The sequence below is a fragment of the Apteryx mantelli genome, chromosome 15 (assembly GCF_036417845.1).
Source record: "Apteryx mantelli isolate bAptMan1 chromosome 15, bAptMan1.hap1, whole genome shotgun sequence".
Classification (NCBI taxonomy): Eukaryota; Metazoa; Chordata; class Aves; order Apterygiformes; family Apterygidae; genus Apteryx; species Apteryx mantelli.
In genome coordinates this window covers 5262097-5281577 of record NC_089992.1, presented here as the reverse complement: position 1 = coordinate 5281577, position 19481 = coordinate 5262097, and the positions used below count along the sequence as shown (strand labels likewise).

Genomic DNA, 19481 nt, shown 5'->3' with positions numbered 1-19481 from the left:
TGCTCCACTACCCACAACAGGACCTGAGACCACACATCTAAATACGTCCTACCCAACTCTTACTAGTTGCATCTTCTACTCTACCTCCAGTCACTTCTCAGCAAAGCATCTCTCCCCCAGTGTATTCTGAGGTCCACTTACTTAGGTAGCTCACAGATTAGGGAGGATGGAGGAGAAAAGATGCAGAATGGAGAAGCATCAGTTTTTCCAAAGCAAGACAACGTCAAGATATAAACCAGTGTAACATCCTGGACTTCTAAAAGGTCTGAGTGAATTGCAAGAGGAAACATCAGTGGCCATGTCTGCATTAGCAAGACTAACAAAAGTGAATTTGCAGAGCAAAACAGCTGGTGCAGAGAACCTGATATTCACAAGTTCTAGCCTAGTGATGAAAACTGAAAGCCCATTAGCGGTTGGGGCACATCAGTGTGCTTCTGGAGTAGATCTTCTAGTTTCATTTCAGCCAAAAGCAATTCAGTTCACATACACTGAGACTGCTCCATAATATGAACCAAAGCACAGTATATCGGGACAATCAGGAAATTTGCTTCTAAGAGCACTCCCGATGTGAACTGAAACTCAAACACAGACACATCCAGAGAGCACAAGAGAAAGAGGCAAAGAGGTCAGCTACTGCAAAATTATTAGTCTCTTCCCAGATGGATGAAACCACAGCTCACAAGAAAACAGTAAAGTTTAAGTGAGTAAAAAGAATCCTACAAACCATTCAGTATTTTAAGTCTTTGCCCATGTGCTTAATTAATGGTGAGTGAATTAATAAATAGTGCTTTCCCTGAAGAAATTTGTTTTCAAACTATTTAATCTGTTCACTGGTCAGAATGAAAGGTCAGACAGGTAAGCAAATCCAGATGGACTTGCCACATGACACAGCCTGCTGCCCTAAGAGTCAATTCCAAATCTGTTAAACTGTGGGAAAAATATTTGGATAAAATATGTAAAATATATATACCTCTACATACATACTCACACACACAAACCCCAGCAGACTTCACAGAACTAATGAAAAATTATTAAAATTCATCTAGTTTAAAAAAAAAAAAAAAAGTCTGATGCACATAGGAATCATATCTTCCACATCTACTAACGTTGGCCCCAAGCTTATAGCATGTAAAATCCAGAAACAGAGCACTTCCAGGAAAAAACCTTAAATCATACTTTCAAAAGGCAATACTAAAAGCCAGATGATGCAGGCCTTACTTAAATACTTAGGCTTGTTGATCTCTGTGGGACTCTTTCTGTGATGACGGGCCAGTGAAGCAAACTAAAGGTTTGCAAGGGGTTTACAGCAGTAATTCAGTTTGTTGCTTAAAATATAAGAAGCAGCTTATTTTGCTAGGTTTAAGCTTTGAATGTAGATAACTCTCATAAGTCCACAATGGAGACTAAATCATGTGTGACTTGTTCCTTTTGGTAAATCTTTTTCCTTTGTGTATATGTATCTCTAATATATGTTGTTCCTACTACTATCAGACTATAAAACTGAAGATTTGTGCTAAATGCATTGCTTTCACCTGCATATTTTCAATGATTCTTTATATTCACACTGTAGTTATTACATATCACCATTCCTCTTGAGCAAACTAAACTAACTTAATGCTGTTTTTAACTACATTCCTTTGAATATAAGTCAGTAAGTATGCACAACTGCAATCACAGTGCAATTATGGCCTCTGGTGTACATGCTTCTTTCCTTTATCACACCAGTGCCTCTTCATAAAAATGTTAATGTGATATATAAATTAATGTCAGGAAAGTACTTCTATTTCAATAGTTTTAAAGGGACCGGAAACTGTAGTCTAAAGACTACACTTGTATCTTGGAAAGTTCTCCCACCTTCAACTATGTGAATCACAGCCCATTAGTGAGCTGTCAATTGAAAGCGTATGTGAAAGGAGCTGGAAAACTCCGCAGAGTTCACCTTCAACCACAGATGATTTTAATCTGGTTTTTGTTCTTATGAAGAAATTTCCTGGTTGCAGGGTTTGGACTGAATAACAAATGAATACTTAGTTACACTAACAGTGCCTGTTTGAGGGGTGTAAGATCATAACCTGCCACTCTAAGAACTGAACCTAGAGTTCTAAACTTGTTAGCCTTGTCTTTGTTGCATTATTAAAAATACTGGCTGTAAACTTCTTCTGAGCATAATTTATAGCTTATCTTTTCATTAAAAAAGTCAGCTGTGGTTCTGGTGACAGAGCTCATTAGTGTGCTGCCACATTTGGGGGCTTAGAGTTTAACAGATTATAGAGTCAAGGCTTCATGTGTTCTGGAAGATTATCTAAGTGATATATAGCACAATGGGTCAATGCATAGTTCATGTCTTCATTGTAGTTGCTCCAAAAACTATATAGCCTGTTGCTTCAAAACAGCCAAAACTCTTCATTTCATGGGTCACACCTGTGTTTTTGGTACTATGCAACCCGGAGTCAAGTTTACTGTTACTGACAGCGGTATCAAGGTTTGTTATTTATTTCACATTTGCAGCTTTTCACATACCAAATATAGTCTCATACACCTGCCTAAGAGTAAGTAGGAAGAAACTAGGCTGTGTCTCGAGACACTGCGACCCTGACAGTAGGAAGAGGAAACTTAGATACAATTATTACCTCAAATCTTAAGAACCTGTTGATACTTCAAGCAGTGACTCATGAAAAAGAAACATCAGGAATTTCATACTGATTTCTACTGCCTATAACTCGACTGCAGTGTATTCGTGTCAGGATGACACATGGCTGTAATTGGAAAACACCAGCATTACAAGCAAAGCAAAGCTGGTAAATTTTAAAGCAAATTTTGGGAGAACTGCCAAATAAAATGGGTTTAACTCAATTCCTGAGCATGTACTCTGTCCAAATTTACCACTTGCAGGCCAGTGCCAGAAATAGGAGGCAATTAAACCTTGAACTGAAGAAGACACCACACAGGAAAAATAATGAGTAAGAATCAGTAAAACCTGATACCATTTCACATGTATGTATTTGCTCTTGTTTACAAATTTCAAAGCTCCATCCATTAAATTTCACATTATCCTGAAGCAGAAAAATATTATCCCATCGAACGAATTCAGAGACAATAAGGGAAATCCCTTACACCCAAAGTCATTCTTTCACCAGTAGCAGAGCTACGCAAAGAATTTGAAAACCCCGATTGTCACCCCTCCCTTCTAAATCAGTAAGCCACTCATACAAATCCCTGAAAGGTGTACTGAATCTGCTTCATATTCAAAACAGAACCAAAAATACTCACGTATGTAAACCAGCAGACCAACTTTAAAGTAAAAGAAAGTACAGCTACCCCGATTTCAAAATATTTTGACCAAGTCTAACCTGTCTCTTTATCCTGTGGATCAGTTAACAGCAACATTTTGCAAGTAGGGTTATTTCGGTAGAGAGGGACAAAACACACACAGGAATCTTCAAGTTTAACCTAAAAAAACAAAAAAGCCCTGTAGCTGTTTGTAGTGCAAAGCTGGCAAGAGTACTTAATGTATTCGATGCACTTACGGTAAGTTTTACTAACATGCACGGAATAAGCTTAGCACAACACCCTCTCAGCCTTGAACTTCAAGGCACTAAGTGATATATACATAATATTCTAACATTATCAGTGAGTGATGTTATTTTAAAAGGAATCAGCTAGTAAAGTTAGCAAAGACTTTAATACTGACTTATGATTAGTACATAACCCGCCTTTGAACACTGTTACAGAGCACGATCCATCACATGCAGACAAATGGTGTTATGAAAGACCAGACACATTTGTATCAAATAAAAACAAATACAACTTGCACTTCTTACAGCATTATCCAGCTGAGGATTTGTGGTGTTTTGCAAACAATGAATTAAGCCTCAGGGTATAGGGAGTATCAAAGCATTAGGGCAGTGGCTGGGCAGTTTATCTGTGAGACACAGGGAGGGTAGATAATTGGCACAAGGTGGTAGAGTTGCAAAAAAAGCTAAAACCAGAATGCAGCTCTCAGCCTCTCAGTCTTAGACTACACTTATAAATGATATGATACATAAACACAAAATTACTGTGCTCAAACAGCTCTATATGCATAGAGATGACGATTTCCATATGAATTTTGAAAATGCTCTCATGTAGGTTTAGGTACAGGCAAAGATCGTGCATAATTTAGCACAGTATGTACTGTACTTTCGAAAATCTGGTCCATTGTGTATGTGTGGGTGTGCCTCTCTCTCTAATTGCACCCATTTGTCAGTTTGCTATGAAACTCAAATCAGTCATGTGATACATTTAATATTTCTTGGTGCATGGAAAGAGTAGTATGAATATGGATTATCAAGATAACAACTTTAAGTAGAAATCAGTGTTCACTAGATTGTCAGTGTCAGAATCCTGGGGTCATCTGTGCAAAAACTGGGCTCCTGGAAAGAAACCGAAAATTGCCTGAAATCTGTATGCATGAGCTTCCTGAAATCTCAGTATGTTCTGGGTCCTTCTTTTCTTGCTACAAATATAACAGCATCGATGTCATAGTGGCACCTGGGAGCGACGCTATAATAAAAAGGCCAGTACTATTTCCACTCCTACTGCTATGACTGTTATTTTGTTTTGTAAGTGAATGTGCACTTTCATGGGTGTTAATAACATTAGTATGAGCCAAGTATAGCTTTCTCTGTATGAACTCTGCCAATGCACTTCCATCCTGACTTGCAATAATCCTTGCTATTCGGATATTGAATGCTTGAGCAAAGACTGTGACATACCAAAAAGAAGTTCTGTGACCTGAGTAAGTGGCCTGACAGTTACCTAATACCTGTTAGCTAATTATGCACAGCTGCTGGCTGAAACCTGCTTTAATTCAGCTGTATGGAGGAAAAAAAGGCTGGCAACTACAGCTGATTATTCAAATACCAAAATCCTCATCCTTCAGGCTGTAGGTTTGTAATAGGGATTGTTAGCTCAGATGTCCACTGGGAATGGGGTCTTAACCTTATTATATTTACTTTATTTTTAAATTACAAAATATCAACATTCATGGAAGTATTCCTTATTGTTTATATGGAAAAAAAGATACAGCAAGAGCATTACCATTACTTATGCCCTTGACTAGCTGTCTGACTGCAGATTACATTAGACCTGAATTAAATGAATGCAAAGAGAAATCTGTTGCTATGAGACTCAAATCAGTCATGTGACATACTTAAAGTCTGATGACAAGCCACAAAATCAAGACAGTTGTGAATCAAAAGCCAGAAATCCACCTTTAACTGATCTCACTGTCTAGCTATTGCAGGAATACATACAGCACTGCCTGGGATTTTATGCTGCCCTCCTTTCTAAGTAAACAGTAAATGAGCTTCTGAAAGCGCAACCAGGCATGAAAAGCTGAACTAAGGACAGAGAAACCTTAAACTGGGGGATCTTTGCATTTTCAGGTTTGTTGGTATTTAACCCTACACAGTCCACTAGAGGGCATTAAAAGAGTATTTAAAACTAGTCATAATCACTTCTCAAACACAAAGCTGCCCCACCTGAAAGAGCATCTTTCTGGAAACTACTGCAGATTATTTTCCTAAACTGTAGAAGAGCCACTGTATTCCAGATAAACATTTATTTCAACTAACCCACTCTCGTTTTGATAGTACAAGAACAGCTGGTCCAGCACATCTTTCATAATCTAGAAAATTCCCAGAATATAAGGTTTCATATGTTGACTAACATAAGAATTTTTAATAGACCTATTCAGTCATCTCCAACCCATTCCTTAAGTGGCTCAGGACTGGACGCTAAAGCATTGGCACCTACAGCATTTATACCATCTATCAATCACTTCTAATCAGAACTGTTCTAAGAGAATCCACATTCAAAGTTATCAAGATAACGGTTAGAAGGAATGGAAACAGAAAACAGGCTGTATCACAATACCTGTGTATGTACAGAATACAGAGCTGGGACCTGGTATAAACCTCTACCAGATCCACTTTTGGTTCAGTCCTATAAGGAGGCAGGTCAAGATGCAAAGTTCAGCTAATACTTCAAACCCTCATCCACTCTCTGGAGGGTTTTGGACTTAGAGTTTCTCTCTAATTTGCAGCATGCAAATTACTCAAAATAAAGCAGAATCTGCTGATTTTAAGACATTTCTAACCTGGTCACAAACAGACTATAAACACAACCAACAAAGTAGCTTTTGCAAGCATCTAATTTTCAGTAAGAAAAACATTAGCCTATTACCTTTTGTCCTCCAGGGATGGAAAAAATGTCAGGAGTAGATGATGATTTCTTCAAGAGTTTCTCATAGTATGTTTCAGCATCTGCTTGCAGAAACTTTGGATCTCCTGCTAACGTATCTACCAAATAAACACGATCTGTAGTTAAAATAGAAAACAAGAGTTTTTTTAAGTGAACTAATAAACATGGATTTTAAAACTCCAGTTTCCCCAACAGCTTACTGGAGTAACTGGGCCTTTTGTCTAATCCTAGTCTAAAATAGCAAGACTGATAAAAACCTATATATTTGTCATCTACCTCTTGATATGCATTTTGGCAGAGTAGAACTGTGACAGCATCAAATCACATTTGTCTCTTTCAAATTCAACAAGCACATTCTTAAATTTCTCTAGATACAAGTAGCTTACTTTAAAGCAGGAAGATCAAAAAACTTCTTCAAAACACAGCTTGATTTTTAGTACTATCTAAAAATATAACAGGAAAAGAATTCCAAGGCTTCCACTGCTTCTTGGAAGACTGCCCCTTTATGGGTCAGTCCATGATCTGTTCTATATCCTTAGCTACCCCTTTCTCATTGTTGAGTCATTTCAATTAGCTACTTTCACAAATATGAAATAATGTCAAAAAATACTAAAATATTTACCCACCGAAGAGTTCCCAAAATAACAGCCATAGTCTTTTATGAAACATAACTTTTAATTCATGTGACTCACTGCTATAGGATATTAAATGAAAGGTATTTGTTACTTGTATGCAAACAAAATTTGCATATATTTGATACCTGTTACCTAAGCACAAATTCCATAGTAACACAATGTTTGTGAGGAACCAAGCAATCTCTTTCTGGTATAAGAAACCAGACTGGTGGTACATCACCAGCTCAGACAAAGAATATCGTCAGCAATGGGTCATAGTATTCTGCCAGTCTCTTACTACAGGAGGGAAATAATTTAAATTTAAAGGGCTTTCAATCAATAAGCTACACCTGTAACTCTTGTAAGCCCCAAATGAGGACAAATTCTTCTGCCACACTGTTATATTTTGAGACTTAGTTCTGAATTCTCCAGTTTTAATCATGGTTTGTTCTCACATGGCAGCTCCCATGACCCAAGGACAGTGTGAAATAACTGCACTGATAGGAAGTGCAAAGTAACGAGCTGAGAGGACGAACAGTCTTATGAGGGTCACTGTAAGAACAGTCTGTATTAAGATTCAGAAACTATGGTACTACAGATCATAAAATTATAATATTGAAAAAGATACCTTTCAATAGGAGAATCAGATTTGCAGTACCAGGTCAGCCTAAGCATCCATCCAGTGGCCCCAGCAGTAATCAATATCTGATTCCTTAGCAAAATGGTAAGAAACTACAGCTGATAATTCACCACCAACCAGCACTGCGTAAAATGGTTTACACACTATTTTCCTGCCCTTTCTGGGCAATCAGCTTACATCCTAAAGCTTGACAGCAAAGCCATGTAGTCAGAATGCTGAACAGAAGCTACTGTGTAAATGGTTTTTCTAACGTGCTTGTATGTGACAAAATGGGAGAGAAAGAAGCATTGCAACACCGGCAAGTTGAGTCACATTTTAAAATCCCAGCCAGTACTTAGCAGTGGCAGTTTTCTTCTGCAGCGGGCTTCCCCAGCGTACTGTGTAACACCAAGCAAAAATGCCATATAAGGGAAAGAAGAGATTAACGATTATTATTAAAAGCTTTGGTAATTTATTTTTTTAATGAAGGCATATCCAGCATGGCTGCTTTCAATTTTTTCAGATGAGCAGCATGTAAGACTTAAGCTTAGCACAAAGAAAAATATTGGTCATGCTAATAAATTCTGTTTATGAGATGCCACTTACAAGACTATGTCCTGCCATTGTTAAGCCACAGCAACTTATTAAGCACAATCACAGCTTCTTCTCATTGAAGGTAATAACTAGTACCTTCAAAGTTACACTAGCTTTCTGGTACATATATTTGTTTTCTAAGGTAACAGTGACCCATTTGAAAGGATGAAATAATGTCACAAGTTAAATAACGAGGCACTAGGTAAAACTTCAGATCAACATCCCATTAATATAGCTTTCCAGGTGAGTCTTTTTTTCCTCTAAAATATGTTTGCATACTTCCATTTAACTTGTCTTCCCTGTACAATACTCTGAAAATGCCTACGTGAGTTAGGAGCCCATGTTCCAATAAAGGGGAAATCCACAGTTTTTTCATGAAAAAAAACAAATCTCTCTGTACTTCTGTATGTAAGGGAGAAAGAGAGAGAGAGAGAGGCTCCTTTAGGACAACACAGAGCAGAAGTCTGACTTTAGGTGCCCTGCAGTGCCCCCAAGAACTTAGCTGTGCTAAGGCTGGCCTTTGTGAACATCCCCCCAAAACCTGCACACACATGCACATGCCACTAATCCTCTTCAGCTGCAGTGGGCAGGAGAGAGATCACAGAGCGAGTTTGAATTTTTTATCTTAACTAATGTGTTTCCCAGTTTTCCCCAGTATAAAGGGAAGAAATATTTACCATGCTGCATATGTCTCTTCCATGTTTTTTTTTCACAACTGGAAACAAAAACAACCGGACAAAGTTTTACCATTACTATTGTTATTAAGCATTTGACTCACAGCAATAATTATTGCTGGCTAACATGATGTTATAAACATTCCACGATCAATTGCAAAAAAATTTGTTGACTTTGCTTTAAAAGGAAAGCAGGACTGTTTTCCTATGAGGGCTTCAGTCTGGGGCCCCTATCAGCATCTTGGGATACCAAAATTGCAAAGTTCCAAGGACAGCCTTTTAACATAATTTGAATTACAGCATTTCATTCGAATTTGATCTTATGTAGCGGCAACAAAAGAGCATACCGTAGCGGCCAATCAGCTAGACACAGAGCAAGCACTTCTTTCAAACAGGCAATGTGCACAAAGGGTTACCAGCCAGGGGAGGGAGGGAGCAAGGCAGGGAGAGAAGGGGGGCAGGAGGGGTGAGTCATAAAAAGGGGGCCTCTTGCTGCAGCCACAGAGGAGGGACCATAAACCATAAGGAGAGTAAATTTAGAACGGGAGGCCTACTGCATTAGAGGGATTCCAGACATTCGTGCTGAAGTGGCTGCCATCTTACATAGCCAAAGCTGGTAAACAAGGTCAAGACATCACACAGGCTGATTCTACAGCAGCACTGACAATAAAGGGCTCACAGGTAGGTATCAGACTTAGTCTTTTCCAGGGCAGCTCAATTCATGCTAAAGGAGGAGCAAGTATATGCAGTTCCATTAAAAAAAACTTATCTAGAAATAAATAAATGAATTAAAACAGATATCTGTATAGCCATGTTTCTGCTTCAAGCACACAGAATGGATTTTAAAGCAAAAACTAACGTGGTAATTCTGTCTGTGGTCTTTTTTGTTCCCACAGAGTAGTCTGGGCCAGATTCTCAAACTAGCATGTGTAAGTGCATCTCCTCTCACTCCAGTGACATGCCATCAATTTGTACTAAGAATCTGATCTTTAAAGTGAAAAGTAGCAGCTATAAACAGCTATACAAGCAGGCAGGCAGTGCCCATACAACTTAGTCATTCTTATGGTATTTCAGCACTTACAGGTACCTCAGCCTAAAACATCATTTAACTCTGCCAAATCAGCCTAAACCAAGCTCCCTGTTTCAGTCCTGATACTTAAGTACACAGTTCAGCTTTTTAGTAAACCTATTGCTATTTTAGCCCTAATTTTCTCCAGAGTAGACAGTTGCATTTTATGGTGGTTTCATGAAGTGGACAAAGATCCTTCTTGTGGAACTAAATGACACACAAAGTTCCTCCACTTAGGATCCAAGGAAGATTAAAATGTAGGAATCCAGATAGATCAGATTAGCATGCTTGTGTTCCACATAAGGTAAATAATTAACAAATGCAATCACAAAATAGAAGCCAATTTTCCATCTTGAACTAGAATTCAATTTTTGTAAACTAGAGACAGACCCCCATCATTACAGATTCAGCAAGAATTTCATTCTAACAGTTGAAGTAAGCAGGAAATATTTTCCATGGGCAAAAGAATTTATTCTCAGTACAACAGAAAACACATGGTGCACACACTCATATGTGAAATTCCACAAGTGAAACTACAGACTGCTGTAATGCGCAAAGATAAATGAAATGCTTCAATCCAACCAGATATTTTAAAGATCCTTTGTGACAGCAGATCTTTCACATCCTTCTGAAGCAAAAACCTGTATCTTAACAGAAACAATTTAAACAGAATATAGATAATTAAACACTTATCTCATGAATACTCATGTCACTGCGTGACAAATCAGTTACAACTTAAGATAATCAATTCTGTCTCTTTGTAAAGATGTTTTAAATATTCATTTAAGTTTCAAATTAGTATGTACAGCCAATATGCTTAGTCCCCTTTGATCATGAACCTAGTGCACAACCTATTAAACAAGATGTATCTACTTTATTTTTAAGAACTTTCTGTTTCTGCATTCATATGTAGCTTATCAATGCTGTTTCCTTAAGCCAACAAGTTGGTCATGTAGCTATTTCAGACTAGACACATTGTTGAGTTGATTTAGATTCATTAAGGTATTCCTGGTACTCCCAAGAAAGAGTTAGTTGTTGGAAAGAGCATTTCAGAAACTTGTGAGAGCATTTAGGATGCAGCCAGATTGTAAAGCAAAAAACCATCAACCTCACTGCAGATGAAGAATGAGAAACGCGTTATATCTTAAGTGAATTAATCATTTATCTTACGACTACTTTTTCTTGTTTTACAAACAAAGAGAATGATACTACATGCCTCTATTAAGAAATGTATGTTTACATAAGAGCCATCAGTCACCACATGATTTGTATCTGGACTGTGCATCTTTGTGCTTATATGAGAACACACACCACTATTGCATTCATTTACATGCAACAGAATGAAAAATACTTGTGTGATTTCGACTGGCTCAGAAACAAGACATAATAAAAAGAACCTAACATTTCTAACTTTCAAATGTCATTTTCAGTCAATTTTGCCATTTCTAATGCTTGTGATGGCAGTGCTGGTTTAATTTATTTATTGGCTTTAATTTCATGCTAATATATTTCACAATTTAAAAAAAACTTCAGCAGATTTTAAGTGTTTCTGACAGTATCAGGAGTTTTTCTGTCCAAGAAGTACTTTTGACTTTTTTTTAATCAAAAACACTTTGCAATATGAAACAAACATATGTGCACCAACACAAAAAGACTATGTATCCTGTTAATATTTAGGAGGGAATGCTCTTGTAATTAAATCAGGCAACCGAAACCAGAACTCCTAAGATTTATTCATACCACAGGTGGGTTTTTTTGTGGCCCCCAACAAATCACTTTATCTTCTGTCTGGTTTCTTATCAGTTAAGTGTGCGCCTTATCTACCACATCAAAAGGGTGTGACTACGTTTTGCTGATCAGTGCCTGTGAAGTCACACCATACAAAAGGCAAAGAAGTCACATAACATAAATTGCTCTCTGTTCCCCTGCGGACTGTCACTGCCATACTATGGCAGCAAAACCATGAGACAGTGCCTACGATAAAAAGGTAACATTTTATGTCTTTCTAAATTGGGTGCACATAACAAAAGGGCTTTCCATTCAAAGGAGTGGGAGCTCTGCGTCAAACAGCAGTGCTTAACACCAAGTCTTCTCCCTTCCTTTAAATGAGCTTGAACAGCTCTATGCATGTGGTTATCATTAGACAACCATATTTGTTTAACCTTTCAAAGGAAGGAAGAGGTCTTTGGCACATTCCCGGGAGTACATGCAGAACCTGACTCTCATATCCTGAACTTAATTGAGCAAATACATGTCAAAAAAACAAGTTCTAGTGTAAGTGAAACTTCAGTAACATCATAACAATGTGTGGTGGCAATGGAGCTAGTGGGCAAATGCTGTGGTGTGATATCTGTCCAACATGGCAAGGCAGTCCTTAACCACATGCTGTACATCATTAATGAAAACAATGTTCTTCCCCACTTTTCACCATTACTAACAGAATCATTCTGGAAATATACAGGACGAAAAAACACAATGGCATTAATGGGCTTCTAGGTTTTGATCCAGAAATGCCATTTGTGTATTATTTATTATTCTATCAGAATTCAAATGCTGCGAAGTGCTTCAGAAGACAAAATGCAAGTTTCTGACAGCAAGTAGGTTTCCGTTATAGAATCAATAAGTGAAGGCAGAAGTGTAGAGACAATAAATAATCCTAATCCCATTCCCAATTAAGAAACCAAACATCTTAAGTACATGAGTTCAACTGCAGCTATACATGTACTACTGCAAATTCTATCACTCAAACAAATGGAGGGTAAATCAAAGGTTAGGCATCCCAAATGCAGGAAGCTATCATATTAGCCATCCCATTCACATTAACACAAATTTAACACTGCCTTAGGAAGAAGAAAAAAATAAAGCCGTAAGTATACACATATACTTAGCAGAATGTAGATGAGCACTGGCACAGACTAGGTAGGCCTAATTCTGAAAAATGTCAATCAGCTTCAATTTTCAGTCAATTCAACAGGCTTTGAAGGCCCTCAGGACCTCTTATGACTTGGGTCTATAAGTCACGTGTGGTATTTATTTTCCAAAAATCAAAAAAGTAATCAGGGGCTTGTGAAATGGAAACAAGTACATGATGAAATTAAATAACTGATTTATTTATTTAGCTCTTTTTGTAAATTCATCTAGATGAACCCACATTATTTTAGATGCTTTCAATCTGGGAAAGGGGGTGCACATTGAAGGGATCACATAATGGCATTAATCAGCCCTAACCTGCACTACTCCCATACCAAAGGATTTAGCTAGCAGCTTCCAACTCTACGTATTTGTCCTCAGATGGATCTTTAGCAGCTTTACATTTATAAAAATAAAGCCACAATCAACTCAACACAGATAAACTAAACTACATCTGTGTAAACAGGCTACCCCCTGTCATATCATTGACAGAATGCAACATCTGGACTGGCACATTTTGCACAAAGTTCTAACCTACTGTAATTGAAAAAAGCTGAGATATTATGGTCCAGAGACAGACTTCACAAATAAAATCTGTAGCATACTCTTAAACTAGGGAAGTGCTACCAGTTGTAACTATTACATATCAGGAATTAATACTCCTGCACATTTAACTCTCTTTTTCACAGAGTTTAGATGCAAAAAAGAGGGGGAAGAGATTACAGAATAACTCAGAGAAGATGTAGTCCTCAAGAGAAGTGATATCTGGGATTGTAATGAACATGGACTTTAAGGTTCCAGTTCACATCAGGTCTTCCTCAAGGCAATTTCATTGATTCAGTGGGATTGCTGCTTATACCTCTGAACCTGTGACCATCAGAACTGGGTTCTTAATATGTTCTCTCTTCCATACAAACAAGAAATGGGTGGAAATGTTCCTGAAAGAGGAATTCAATCAATTACTCTACTGAAGACAGTGGAGGTAATCTTGGTGAGGATTCAGCATAGGCAAGAAAAACTCTTAACTTTGTCACCTTAACTATTTGTCTACCCCCACCCCAAAAAAATAAAACATACAGGCAAAAATGAATTTTTCCAGTACAACTGTGCCCAGATCAAGGGCTTCTCCCAGCACAGCTATGTCAGTGCTACATCTCACTTCATCACACCCATAACTAAAATAGCGATGCCAGCAAAAGGCAGGTCAGGCCTGACCTGAAATTTGAGTTTGGCTCTCAAAATCTAAGCAAAGAAGAAATGGAAGGGCCAGAATGACAATGAAATGTATCACTGAATTTTTTTTTTATTCAAAAAGGCTAATTTGAATGGAATATGAGAAAAAGAATTCACTGAACAACAGCAATGCTTTTAGGAATCACAGGTTCAAATGTAGATAGGGTTAATTCAACCCTTTGCAAAGACAGCTAGAAGGGAGGACAGATTAGCTAAAAGTCATTCCATAAGTTAAGGGAAAAGAGGAAAGCAATGCCACCCATAGTGATAAAGAAGAATTAGGGAAAAGACAGGAAAGGACAACTGAGTTTGGAAAATGGTCTAACATGAAGATGATTTCATCCCAAGTGGGAAAGACAGAAAGACTGCCAGTGAGGACAGTTTTAGAAAATATCCATATTTTAAGACCAGGAGGCTTTTAAAATTATTCCTGAAACACCCTCACCAGCTTGGACCAGGACTAGCATTTAAGTATTACATTAAATAAATTACTCTACTACTACCATCATTCAAAATCAGTGTGGGGAACCTAAGGCCCCAGGTGCTGCATGCAGCCCATATCTTCATTTCATACAAACTACAGCAATACATGTGGCCCAGCAAAGGTACCTGAAAGCCCTAGTTTTCACTCAAAAAGGACAAGAGCCCCCAAAGGAAGAGACAACTGGCTAGATTTTCAAGGATATCAGTCTCAAATGTCCCATAATTTCAGTTGAAAATGCTTTGTATCTCTGACGAATCTAATGCTCCCATCCTGTAGGGTGCGTAAGTCTGCCTAAAAAAGCTCAGCAGCCTTCACCCAAAGTACTTGCAAGGAGCAGTTTGTAAAGCCAAACTGATCTCAAAGTAAGGCAATTAATCTGAGCAAATAAGGAAAGAAAACAAAATCTTTTCCACAGTAATTTCCACATTGCTAGATTTATTATATGACTGCAAATTAATACATCACCTGCACTAGCTATCACAAGACTCTTAGCCTGTCTTGAACTTCTTTCTTTAATAAACAGCTGCATGTAGTGGAGGAAATATGTAAACATCTCTGCTGTCTCTCCATGTTATTGTGTCAGCTATTCTGCATGTCTTTGAAGGTGCTCCAAAATCAGCATAGCTCTGCATTTCCCTTTTTTTTTTTTCCTTTCCTTTTGGGAGGAGGAAGAAGCAGAGAAGGACAGGCTGGCAGGAGAGGGCTAATTCTGTGTTTGCTGTGCTCTTGACAGTAAAGCCGAGATCGTTTAAATTCAGTTTACATAGACTCTTCTGTAAGGACAAAGGAAACCACTGCTGGTGGTTAAATATGCAAAAGGTTTTGATTGTAATGGCTTGACAATCAGCCAAAGATATGACTGGGGGGAGGAACACAGCAAGACAGCTATGACCAGAATGGAAGAAACAAGGAAAAACACATGGCTTGACTTCAGAGCAGAAAATTTGACTTAGGCTTTGCATAAATGACAGCATACCTCCAAGCTGGCTTGATCCACAGTCTGCCTGGAATGAGAACATGCAGTCTAAAAGTAGAGCCTATTAAAAGGCATAATGTTTCTAAACGGCATCTGTTACGTACTAATAAGCATTACTTAAAGGACACAGGCCTTAAATTGCTACCAAACGTGCACTTATCTGAAACTGCTGCAAGGCAATCATTACAAAAATGTCACATGACACCATGGGAATCTGAATAATATAAAATGTTTTTATTTAGTTTGGCTTGGAATCATTTTGCAGGAAAAATATGGAGGCAGTTTCTGAGATTCTGAAACTGTGGAACGTCACAGGAATGAAAGACTAGCAAGAATTACATCAGCGGAGCCATTTGCCATCTGTTGTCAGTAATACTTTATAAAGACCAGTCACCAGACAGCAGTTTCAAAGGTTACAAACACAACATTTTTAAACATCCACAGACCTCTCAGTAACTGAGCAGGACACAGTTTACTTTGGATGTGTGTGACCTGAGGGTCTGCCAATCATTTTACAAGGACAACATACAACAACTGTGAACTGCCACTAGAAGCGCTTGGGACTCTCTTGTTTTGCCACCATTATACAGTGTGGAAAATACATACTAGCCTGTTCTACATAGGCTCTTCTACCATACTCATACCCATAATGTCTGCACACCTCCCACTTGAAAATTGAAGCAATAAGCTAGCCTTTCTTTTGGGTTATTTGTTCTCTCATGCTCTCCCCCAAGGGAAGGAGTGTGTTCCTGCAATGCTTCATCATGGAAAGGGACTCAGGTTTGTTTACTGGGTTTTGGAGTGGCTCTTCTTCATTGAGGGAAGTACCATAAAAGAGTTAGGATTTTGTTTCCTGCTTTCTTTCCTTCTAAAATAAATATGTAGTTACGCTCTAAAGAAAGCAAGGTTACAGTAATGTGCCTTGCATATGGTATGGAAAGTGAGGTTATTATAGTCCTTAGTTCTCAGAGGTGTGCATTCCTCACTGGGCAAAATTCTACCTGTCACATAAATAAGAGTTTAGTTATAATGAAGGAGTATAGCTCTTTATCAGCCTCATCCTGGAGCTTTGAAGAGCCTTTTCTAGATGTTGGGGCCACATCATGATATACAGCACATCTATGCTACCACAATGTTGAGTTCCTACCTACTGTGCTGCAGATCTCGTGCTTCTAAACTTAGCTGATCAACATGGCTTTCATAAGGGAGGGGGGAAGGGCATGGAACAGAGGTTTCCTAGAGAGGCAGATGGAAATTTAAGGCTCCATTACTGCAATTGTTAAACTAGACATACAGGTTTGTCATCTGGTAACTAATTATTTCTCAGGCTCCAGAGTCTCATAAGTGCTGTAAATCATTGAAATGTTCTTCCTAGCCTTGCTGCTAGATGGTGAACACATGCAAATCTGACTCTGAAAATGCACTGAAATCAAAAAGAACTTGTGACAAGGCTGGATTTAAAACAAGAACCCCAAGTTCTAGGTCGGTGGCTGCCTGCTTCTCAACAGTAGTTTGCCTGGGACCTACACAGGAGCTTAGAAACCCTGCAAGTGTAAGCAATCTTCTTTTGTGAAAGACAGTTACAGGAGTAGACATCAAGGACATGTAGAGTTGCAGCATCTCAAATACAGAAGGACATAAACTGAAAAGCACCATTTGCACCAGAAGAGCTAAGGGCTGGCTCCAGTATGCTTTTGAAGTTAGCTGTATATTCAACCTATTGCCAATTGCTAGATAATTATTTTAAACACAGGGATAACCAATTAAATAACTAAGCCAAAATTCAGATGATACCTAGAAACAATGATATCTGTTCCCAAAGAGGAAGAGAATGGGAGAAGAACTATTCTAAACACTCAATTTCAGGGCAATGAAAAAAGTCAGGAAAAAAAAATGTACACAGTACCTGAAATGCCGGCAATACAATGTTTGCCTAGACACAAAAAGATCAAGTCTCATTTATCTAGAGATATTTTATTTAAAAACATCAGCAGAATTGAGAGTCTTCCAAAAAAACCCCAATAGCATTATTACAAATGTTTGACTATCCTAAGTGCCTGATAGGAGGGGAAAAATAGAGCAATCTGACTACAGTGCATTTAGCCATGAGCAGCTAGAGGAACTAATGAACAACATCATTATTTTACTGAAGGGGATGAAGTAGGTGCTTTAGATAAATGGCAGCAACTTAAAATGCGTTTCAGAAGATAAATTCACTTTCTCTCCATTTACCTGCTAGCGTGACAAATTAAGAAAGAAGAGTACAAAAACAGAGCAGGAGGGAAAGCAGTGTAAGAGCTAACTGAGGTGATGCAACGGGCCCTTATCCAAACAAGTGCGTGAACAGAGATTCTTGGAAGTGCTCCTAGTCAAATATAAGCCAGGAACACTACGCACGCCTGACTCCCTTGGAAATCCACTACTGAGTGTGTGCATGAGACCCACCTATCCTAAAATCAGATCCCTTACCAAGCACCAAGAGTTAGGATGGTGGTTGTTTGACTACTAACATAACATCTATCTTTCTATCCCTTTCAAAGCTCTAAAAGTCCACCACGTGCTGAATGGTTGAGTTCTCCCTGTTGGCCTCTGCTTGGCAGAGCAGCTCTTTGCCTACCACCAGCAACACCAGTAAATTAACTTTTGCTGAAAGCAAACAAGGAGCAAGTTTTTTTCCTAAAATACATCTTCAGAGAGCATATATTTCTCATTTTACAGGCATCTCGTGATCACCATGGAACATATTTACCTTCCAAAGAAAGGGTAAATACTCTGCAGTAAAGGAAGCCTTTTATACCTCCTCTCTACATCAAAATAATCCAAGTAATTATTCTTTGCTGGTCAAGAGGCAATGTATTTATTGCTCCCTTTTTCCCTGTTAAACCACGTTTTAGCTCAGCCTGGGCAAACACATTTTTTAAGATGAAGCCTGATATTTAGACTTAATGATGTAAAGGTATTTTTACACCAGAATTCCCTCTGTTCCTTACGAGCTCTCAAATACTTATCCATAAAAAAAAAAAAAAAATCATCTATGCAAACACAACTCTAAATCCACCCTGGAAACAGGTGTTCAGAGATGAGCCCCTTTACCAGCATCAGCTGCTGAACCAAAGCTAACAGAAATCAAGGGCCAGTTCCTCTCTACCTCAGAATAAGTCTAGACTACACTAAAATCGGGAAGAATTACCTGTGCACTTAAGAAAGGGGAAAAGATCTACAGCAACCTGCTGCCGTCGAGCCTGCTTTGAGCAGGGGGGTCGGGCTGGCCCATCTCCAGAGGTGCCTCCCCCGGGAGGAGCCATTCTGTGACAAACAGCACCCGGGGCACAGGGCAATCAACAGCCAGGCCCCGACCACAGGCGACCGAGCAAAGCTTCCCGGGAAAGGCCCGCTGTGCTCTGCGGCGTGTTTCGGGAGCTTCTTGAGAGCGGGCGCTGCGCGGAGCCCGCCATTACAGGGCGGCGGGGGGACGCGCGGCGGCGCCCACCCCGCTCCGCTCCGCTCCTCACAGGAGCCGCGCACCGGCGCCCCCGGGCAGCCGCGGCGGGCTGCGTGTCAGCGAGGCGCCGCATCCAGCCTCCGCGGGCGGGAAGCCGGCCCGGCCTGAGGGGCCACCATGTGCCAGGAACGACGAGCAGGACGGAGGGAGGCGAAGCGGGCGGGGCGGCCGCCGCGCGTGAGGGGAGCGACGGGGACAGCGGCTGGCGGCTCCCGCCGCCGCGGCTCGGGGCGGGTTGGGGGAAGGAGGCAAGGCTGCGAGCGCTCTCCCTCCCCTCTTACCAGCGGCGGCTCTTCCTCCTCCTCCTCCTCCCTCGGCCTCCATCACTTCCTCTGGGCGGGCTCGGGACCGCGCTCCGCTCCGCCCCGGGCCGGGGGTTGGGCGATGGCGCAGCCGTTGGGGCGCAGCCGTTGGGGCGCAGCCGTTGGGGCGCAGCCGTTGGGGCGCAGCCGTTGGGGCGCAGCCGTTGGGGCGCAGCCCGGGCCCGCGCGCTGAGGGAGGCGGCGCCCGGGGCTGCTCCGCGCCGAGCCGGGGTTTTGCTGACAGAAAAAGCGGCCGTCGAA

General features: G+C 39.9%; 1 protein-coding gene across 3 annotated transcripts in view; it reads right to left on the bottom strand.

Moving 5' to 3' along the window:
- LOC106485331 (protein FAM169B-like) overlaps nt 1-19480 on the bottom strand; it is a 41120-nt gene extending 21640 nt beyond the window's left edge. The window contains exons 1-3 of one of the 3 annotated variants that reach the window (XM_067305278.1): nt 19200-19480; nt 6226-6359; nt 3351-3450 (exon numbers count right to left, since the gene is read on the bottom strand). In XM_067305278.1, coding sequence (XP_067161379.1) covers nt 3351-3450; nt 6226-6359; nt 19200-19242 — 277 coding nt within the window. In that variant the 5' untranslated portion in view covers nt 19243-19480. Of the gene's footprint in view, nt 1-3350; nt 3451-6225; nt 6360-8747; nt 8763-19199 lie in introns of those variants that run through there. The other 2 variants (XM_067305279.1, XM_013943663.2) reach the window with 2 other exon arrangements.
- Between the last annotated feature and the right edge of the window lies 1 nt (nt 19481).